General features: G+C 38.0%; 1 protein-coding gene across 1 annotated transcript in view; it reads right to left on the minus strand.

Moving 5' to 3' along the window:
* LOC107660556 (neurexophilin-1) overlaps positions 1–9,248 on the minus strand; it is a 38,386-nt gene extending 29,138 nt beyond the window's left edge. Inside the window, exon 1 of the mRNA XM_016449873.1 lies at positions 8,745–9,248. Coding sequence (XP_016305359.1) covers positions 8,745–8,798 — 54 coding nt within the window. The 5' untranslated portion in view covers positions 8,799–9,248. The remainder of the gene's footprint in view (positions 1–8,744) is intronic.
* Between the last annotated feature and the right edge of the window lie 26 nt (positions 9,249–9,274).

Genomic DNA, 9,274 nt, shown 5'->3' on the forward strand with positions numbered 1-9,274 from the left:
ATGTGCATTGGCTCGTTTAGTTTACACTCGAAGTGGATTGGTCTCTCTAAGCGAGATCCCAATTTCGTCGGTCAGCCGACGTGACGTCTCCGTTCCCTCCTTCAGGGAACGAGGGTTACATACGTAACCGAGACGTTCTCCCTCCCTTCCTCCACGGCTGAGAGCACAGCTGATGCCCAGAGTAATGGGATTCTCCATAGCACTATAGGGCAGGCTCTAACAGGCAGTTTAGATCTCATCTATTTGACCCCATTTGCACTTGTTAGGATCATTCATGGAACGCACTGAGAATCAGAGAGGGAGAGAGAGACGCAGAAAGCAGGAGAAAAAGAAGGGTGGGGAATGAAATTGTTGAACTGACTCCTTTGATAAATTCTCTAGTAAGAAAAGTCATGGTCTGGTATTAAGGGATGACTCTCAGAGTGATACCATTTAAAAGGAGAAGTATGGTGAACATGATCATTTTAGTGCTGTTAGAACAACGTTTTATATCATTCAGGAAAGCCTGAAGAACATCAACCACTTTCTGCTCTATTCTAGGTCTGAATGAGACCATGTTCTCTACATCTAATAGTAGATGTAAATCAAGGCTGAATTTAAACTTATTTCTGAACTACAGTATGTAGTTGGGGTACTCGGACTCGAGTCCGGTCTCGAGTACAATTTTTTAAAGGACTCGTACTTGTCACGGACTCGGATGCATTTTTACTCGGATTCGAGCCTTTCGGACTCGGAAAATCTGTCCGAGTCCAACCGAGTCCAGGGACAGTTTACAGAAATGTCACTGACTCGATGCATTATCACGAAAGTGATATTCAGTATTTGCATGTGTTTTTAAGTCTTGTCCAGTACTTGAAAGCCAACAGGTTTCTGTGCTCACACACTGAAAGCGCGCTCACAGAATAACGCACCTCTCAGTCAGCGTGCGAATGCCGAGTTCTCTTATTGCTACACACTTACATGAAAAGTTATGTTAAAATGCCCGTCTTGGAGACTATTCATGTAAATGCAGTCGGTTTTGTCTTAAGTGAACTTGAACAATTGGGAGAAATACAGATGTGTCAAAATATTTCATCTATGCGTCAGATCTTAAAGCAACAGTGTAAACCTGCAGCCGCCGACTGCGTCATAAATGTTAATCAAACAAAAAAAAGGAGAAAATCACTCACTGCTCTTGACTGAATCACTTAGTAACTTTAATAAGAATCATCTATATTTAATGTATACAGTGAAGATTATTTTTACATGTATTACTTCATGAAATGTCTGTAGTAGGCTATTTCTTTAGAAGCCTTTACTATACTGAAAAACTTTAAAAAACTAAAAAACTATTTAATTTGTATTTTAGAGTAATATATTTATTTATCATTTAGCTTGTAAGTAATACTTGGAGTGCCTTCAGTAAGCTTGAGAATGTTTTATTACATTAGTTTATTCTTTTTTGCTTTTGTATTAGTGGCAGTTTCTAGCTTCAAAGAAAAATAATTTTTCTAACATCTTGTGGCAATAGTTTTTATGGGTCCACAATTACCTTGGGTGTGCATTATTTTCTAATAATTCAACAGCCTGTCATCAATTATGCCTTACATAATGTAATTTATTGTAATTAATGTAACTATAAATGCATTCAAAAATCAAACAGGTGTGAGTTGGCTGTGACTTATAGAAAGTATATGTAAGGCTTTTTTATACACAGTGTGTACCATTGTACATACTAGGTTTAGCCCTCACAGCCTCATTTTCATCCAAGAAAAAATTCAAAATGCCCTGTCTAAGGGGTCTGTGTACTTTGGTAAATTTATTTTTCTTTTCTTTTTTTTAACCCAGAAATTAAAATGCAGTTTCTTCTTTAATTGTTCAAACACTGATGAATAGAATAAGCAGATACAACCTAATTTTGATTATTCAAAATTCATATTTCATAAAAAATCGTAAAAATTATATAAAGCTTGTTTTTTATTGAGATAAAAGGTGCATTTTCAGCTCTTCAGGTCCCATTCCCTTGAATTTATACATTTACTTTAATGATGAATAAAGTCAAGTCCCGCCCTTTAATTTTTCACATTCTAAAACCTGTTTCACTCTGAAATATGTCACAATACATAAATCAATTCAGCCTTCTGTTACATGACTTTAAGTTTGCTAAGCAAAGGACAGGAATTATTAATTAAAAATCACAATGGCAAGATGCAATAGAGGTTTGCTTTTGTTGCATTTAAATGGATATTGCGTTTTTCTAGTTGTAAAGGTTAAAACAATATTAAGATACTAATAAATAATAGTTTCGTTGGACTCGGACTCGGCTGTTTGGGACTCGGACTCGATTGGTTAAAGACTCGGACTCGACTTGGACTCGACTTAGGTGGACTCGAACCCAACACTAACAGTATGTCTTTTCAAAATCCTACTGACATATTTTAAGCAATTTCTATTTGAAATTAATAAAAAAAACTTTTTTTAATTAATTCAGCCGTCAGTATACAGATACACTGCTTTGTAGACATCAGCCATTAAAAAGCCCCATACTAATCTTAATATTTTCGGACAGTCTTTGTTAGCGGCCTCAGAGCTAATCCTTGAATTGACAGCTCACTTAGTAGGACTAATTAAGGATTTTAGGTTTCAAGAATCAAAATTGAAGTAGACACCATGGAGGAACAATAAGAAAGCAGTATATAACCGTTTTCATCCAGCCTTGAAGGATTCGCCAACAGATGCCTATGTTACACCCTAATGATGTCAGCAGATGCCTTTGTCACACCCTGATGAGGTCACTGCAATGCTCTGCTAGTACAATAACCATCTGTCTACTCTCACAGATGGTGACAGATGTCCATGCTTCAAATAAACTGGAAGTAGCACTGCGTCCATGAAGAAACTCATCTTAGCCCCTCTCTACACGTCTGTTTCTGCTTGGGGAAACTATTTGAAGTGCAAAACCTCCTCAGACACAAACAAATCTGTCCTGCTTTCCAAGTCCATTATTGGTCCAACAGTTCATTTCCTTTAGATGAAAACTGATTGCTCTGTGTATTGATAAAAATCCACACTGGAGGTAAACCTCGAAGCATAATTTGAAGGTGTTTTTGAATCAGCAATACCGTTAAAAGACTGAAAAGTGTAAAAATATAATTATTTTCCTTAATGCATGAAAAAAAAGACGACACGTTTTTATAAACTGTGTCAAGTTCTTGTAGTTGAACACACAATGCATTTATAGCATTTATTAATCTTGATTAATGGTAATTATGTACATGTAAACTGTATTTTAAATTTTAAAATGTGTATATTTTAACACTAAGCAAAATGGTATAAAATTAACATTTAATTTAAGTATAATATATAATGTAACATTTAAAGAAAATTAATAAATAGCCCACTGTAAAATGATTAATTGATAGTTAATATGATGCATATAATTAGTTCACATAATTCATAATGCACAAACCAATGTTAATGTAAAGAACATTAGTGTTACTGAAATTATGAATATTTGTATTTGCACAGACACTTTTATTCTCTTTCTCTTCCTGTCATACATGTGTTATTTCTGTCTGGTTATGTTTATCTATGAGGAACCACATCAGATAGAAATTGGAAACTGTATATGATTGTGATGTCAGTGATTTTCTGACAATGATATTCATATTTTAAATGCTAGCTGTTTCTAGCAGATGGTTCTCTTTTAGGCCAGAAACATATCTGAGTACATGAACACAGACATTTCCAGGTATCACTGCATTTCAAAACAATACACTTCATAATGCAATACAAGTACATGTTGTGTTCTCAGCGTGGTTGCAATGGGCGTACATCAGGCTTTACCTTTAACAGCCAGTTTGCTATGTCAGGTAACCTACTGTCATGATATAACTGTCTGCCTGAACAACAACACATCTGGTTTAATGTCACAGACATGAAATGACAACGGTAACTCTGTCGCCCCCTTGAGTACTGAGGCTTTTTTTTTTTAGCCACCACAGTAACCCAAGAGCACATGCACTTGCAGTGCATTGTCTGTGTTGTGTTTCTGGCCTTAATGTCATAGCCTTATAATCGGAATAAAGAGAGACCACTGCAAAATCTACCTCTTGCCTTTTATGCTTAGTGTAATGTAAGCACGCTCACTACCATAGAGTTAGTGTCAATTAAGCAGTGCTTCAATATTTATATAATGCCATTTAACTGAGATATTATTGGATGCTGACAGTAGGGCTTAATAATCTATGCATAGAAGCTGTGCTATTTTAGTGGTCCTGTGCTTTTCTCTATAGTTTATCTTCAATGGGGAAATCCTGCCATGTCAATGATGCCCATTTCTGGGACAGATTAGGTGGATGGGAAAGCCTACAGTACATGAGCTCCACCAGGGGTCAATCAGTCTGTGCTTATACATAAAATCATCAGCATTTAATACATGCCACACAGGTAGACAGCAGTGTTTAAAATGTGTATCTCACAGTGCCCTTTGGTAATGTGCTTTGTCTGTCTTGTTTGTCTGAGTGACTAACATGCCCCCTTACTGTCTCAAGATGAACTGTGGGTCAATCTAGGGGAGAGTTTACAGTAAATCTGACCAGACAAGGCAGCAGACCATGAGGGACAGAAGAAACGAGTCATTGGACAGGTGAGTCAGAGAATATCTGACCGTTTATGGCACGCAAACAGATATTTTAAGAGCTTAAAATCAAGCGACACTGTTTAAGTGACACAGTCACGCTTGAAACACTTTCATTAATGGCTTCAGGTCTATTCTGTCCTGGCTTTTTTCGGGATTTAGCTTAAGAAGTATGACTATCCAATCAAAAATGTCCCTCTAAACTGAATGAGCCTGAAAACAAATAACTTTCATCAATATTGGTCACATGCATTTAACGAAAAGTGTGTGAATTGGTGTTGCACCCAAACAAATGCATGCACTTTAACAAACAGTATTTTTTATCATTTCTGTGTATGCCAAAACCAAAGCTTACTGCACACGCCCAGGCAGATGGACCGGAGTTGTCTGATTTTAATGTCGGTGTGTAGTTTATTTTCCCTCGTGACTGTGTAGAAAGTGGACTGCCTGCTCTGAAAAATTACATCTTGTAACTGTATTAATTTAATGAGCTCATAATGAGAATGATGCTGGGCCAATATCATCAGCATAAACACGTTTAACACGGTAATTGCCTGCAATAAGCTCTTGACTGCATGACATTGTTCTGTGGAGAAATCACTTAAATCATCACTTAAATCATCACAATCAGTAGAGAAAGAGGGTGCAAAAGATGACCGTTGATTCTGTGAGTATTTAAGGAACAGGAATTAATTGGCTGCAATAATGTGTGTGTATGTATTTTTTATTTTATTTTATATTATTATTATTATTATATTTTGTTGTATTCGTTTATATTGTTATGTATTATTATTTTGTACTGTTTCATATTTTAGTGTGTTAACTGAGATGTGTGCGCAATATACCTCTGTTCAGTATATGTTCACACTGCAGCAAAATACTCCCTATCTGAGTTCTTATTCCTGTTCTTTCTGCACAGAATTTGGTTATTTATTTTCAGTCTATCTTTCAATCTATCAGTCATTGATTGGATGGAGGCATATTTGAATGTGAGCTTGGGGCTTAAAAGAGGTGGGGTTTAAAAGGACTGAATGATTGGAGAAATCAGACATACTGCGAAAGAGTGAAATCTGTCGTTTCACTTCACGGAAGATTAAGTTGACTAAAAAAAACATTTAAAAAATGAAGCATATGCATGGATGAATCATTCATAATAAGATTAATAAGATGATGATCTTTTCTATTTTTAGAGTTTCTATTTAATGGCGACTTTAAGTTTATATAGTGTGTACAGCACCAAACTGAAATAAAACAGGTAAAACATTGCTATGGTTTCAAGAGTGACTTCTGTATTCAGTACACACACAAAATTATAATTTAGTGGATTCGCTCCTATAACTCTGCAATGTGTATGCAGCCAGGTTTTTGATGTTTCTAACCTCATAAGCATCAGTCGATCAGTGGATTTTCTTAGATGCTAAACTCAGTCAGCTCATGGCACAGGCCATAGATTTAATGAAAGCTCCTGAGTTTAACTAGGCAAAAGCTTGAAGGTTTTATTAAAGCAGGCCCTTTAGTTTCAATAAAGCTGATGAAAATTAAGGTTGATTATTAATGTGCTCTACATGTCTATTAATAATAACGGCATAATAGTGTTTAATAAGGGATAATTCATGGATTGCTCTATAATTTATCACTGTCACACAGCAAATGAATTACCCATGATGCCCAATTGAGGTGTGTGAACGCGTAAGCCATTTTCTCGCTTCTGACTCTCCCTCAGGTTTTAAGTAATGTGGCAGATAAATGACCTAATGCCGTAAGCTAAATTGGATAATTACATTATTAGTGTCTTCCTGATGTTATATTTCTAAAGGTATGCACTGACAGCATTCTGCAAGTCACACAAGGCAGACCGTGTATGGTATTTTAATTCAATTCCTTATAACCTTCACCTGTAATTTTATGAGTCTGCTCTTTTCAGCCTGTTTCTTTTCTTGGCAGTGTTTTTTTTTTTTTCATATCACTAAGGGGAAAAAAATATCAACTTCACTCTAATACATTTCTGAAAGATTGTGTTTGTTCTTTATTAAAATTTGTCAAGCCAGAAGATTGGTGATGCCCTGGTATGTGCGCTGTGTATTTCTCTCAGGACTGCCCTCCTTCAAATCCAAACTTGGGTTAGAGATTTAAGGGCATGTGACCTTATTAAATTTCCTCTCACTGGCAGCCCCTTCTCAGTTAATTACAAGTAGGTGTTTTGTAATTAATCTAGGGAAGATTTGTCACGGTTATTAGTTGTCCGCCCCCTTTCGAATGGACAAATGTTAGTAGCCGTATGGGAGGCTTTAGAGCAGGAAGCTGGATTTGTACTAATGTAACATCCTACTGAAAGTTCCAGTATGTGGCATAATTAAACTGCAAATAAAGCAATGCTTGTTTGTTGTTTCGATTTTTAATTCTGATATGCTTCTCTTTTTTGCCACTTTAATGACAGCATTTTGTATCCCTGGAGAATACATGAGGATTAAAATGTGTCAAAGAAGAAGTCATGAATTATTCCAGCTACACAGCAGATAATTGTAACACAGAGACTGCTAGAGGGGGATTAAATTTAGACTGTGGGTGTTAGGCTATAACACCCTCACAACAGGTGCATGAAAAACAGGCAGCCGTACACAACCTTTGCTCTAAAGTTAAACTATGGATACCCTGGCATATTTTACCCATTGATATCAGTCATAGGTACACCAAGGTCAGCGTAAGCTCTGTACAGTGTGCCAAGACAACAACTGACACTGAGGGCATCCTACTCCTACAGGCATTCTTCGTTCTTCAACAAAACTTGGTCTATAGGATTGTTAGAGTACCATCTGTCTTATTCTCAAAAGTGCCATGCAGGACAGCCATGAATATTGATAGTAATATTATTCAGAAAAGGTATTTTGAATTGTTATTTAATTGCTTTTCTTATTGTAGGGACAAAAAAAATTGTAAAATGATTTTTTTGTTTTAAATCATTCATTCACACATCCAAAAACTTTTAATTTGAGTTAGGCCTCCCACAAATTATTTGCCTTAGTTCACTTAAAACTAAGAATACTTTTTAATTTACATATAACCTAGAAATCTTATTTCTAGAAATAGAGACATTTTCACAAAATGCCAAATTTTGCTTTGGTTTATTTAAAATAGGAAAGGTCAGGGATTTTAACTTTGGCACTGTGAACAGCAACTACATAATTATTTTTCCTCTTCCTTAACTTTAAGTTTATATCAGATTGTGTCACACCACTTGTCTTTGGTCTTGTCGATGCAGATTCGAGTATGTGAGTGGTGCGGAGTTAAGTTTTTATAAGTCTTTATACGTTTTTATAATAACTAGTTTTTTTGTTTTTTTTTAATAATCGTTTGAAGCGGCAAAATGGAAAACCTGTGGAGTGGAGTAGAGTGGAGTGGAGTGGAGCGATTACAGACTCTCAGGTGCTCCGTTCCACTCACACACACTGTTCCAGGCCAGTTTTCAGTCTGTGATTTGCTTATTGATAGACACCTAACTTCTTATGGTCTTTTGGTGTGAAACTAGCGATTTTTTTAATTACTTGTATTAAAGCTGTTGTATAAAAGCAATATCACACTCACAATTGTGCTGTTGAAATGATTATCAGTACTCTCACTCATGTGATAGGCTACTGTTAAATTATTTTGCACAAAAAGTTTTTAGAATTGTTAAATACATTGTGTGTTCGTTTCAGCCTCTCTTTCTGGGTCCTGTCATATCTACCTAGGGCACCAGGTGAGCCTCTACTGTCACGGTGCCCCCTCGAAAAATCAGGATCGCGACGCCTTTCACTTTTCTCACTGGAGCTCTCCTCTTCCCCTCTCTTTCCTCCACACTCTCACACAGAATATGCATGGGACCCCTTGCGCGCGAACCGAACCGAACCGTTACGTTCAAAAAAACAGTCAAAACGCGCTCGAGCGAGTCCATCCTAAACTCCCGCCCTCAAGTGTGAAGCGCGAGCGCACGGCGGGAAGACGTTAACGGTCACCCCTTGTCGCGCAGGTGACGGCTACTTGAAGCGCACCACTCAACCGTTGACAGAGACGCCGTTCGGTTCAATAAACGCAAAACTGAAACTTAACATCACCCCTTAGACCTCAAATCACCCCCCTGGCCGCTCACCAAGCAGGCTGTCCCGTTGAGGAGCAGCAGGATGAAGCCGTGGTCGGAGCGCATCTCGTCGGTGTCCTACTGTCGACAGCTCTCCGTTCAAGAAGACGCGGTTCCTCCGGTACCGTATCCAGAACAGCCGAGACCCGGTCCCATGTCCAACAAAAAGTCAAGCCCAAGCTCTCCTCTTATGTGAATCCCACCTGCGGTCTGTCACGGTAAACTCCCGCTACTTGGAGCGCGTCACATCCAAAGGTGTGTGGAAACTGACAGGACACTTCTTCGCTGCCATCTGCGTACACTTTGCTCCGTTTCGTGTTGCTGTGTGAGGGGAATCATCTCCGTTATCCGCGCTTTTATGTGCTGGTGACGGTTAGGATCCCAGTGCGCGAGCCTGACCGGAGCGCAAACTCCTCGAGCGTCGCACATATCAGTGCATGCAGACTGGCAGCAGGGCTCCCACATGCGCTGACGTTTTAAACCCCCCTCTCTCCTTCTCTCTCCCTCGTCAGAGCCCCCAATCTTCCTTTTGCACTCTTTCC

This window comes from Sinocyclocheilus anshuiensis, unplaced genomic scaffold (genome assembly GCF_001515605.1).
Source record: "Sinocyclocheilus anshuiensis isolate Anshui unplaced genomic scaffold, SAMN03320099.WGS_v1.1 scaffold2630, whole genome shotgun sequence".
Taxonomy (NCBI): domain Eukaryota; kingdom Metazoa; phylum Chordata; class Actinopteri; order Cypriniformes; family Cyprinidae; genus Sinocyclocheilus; species Sinocyclocheilus anshuiensis.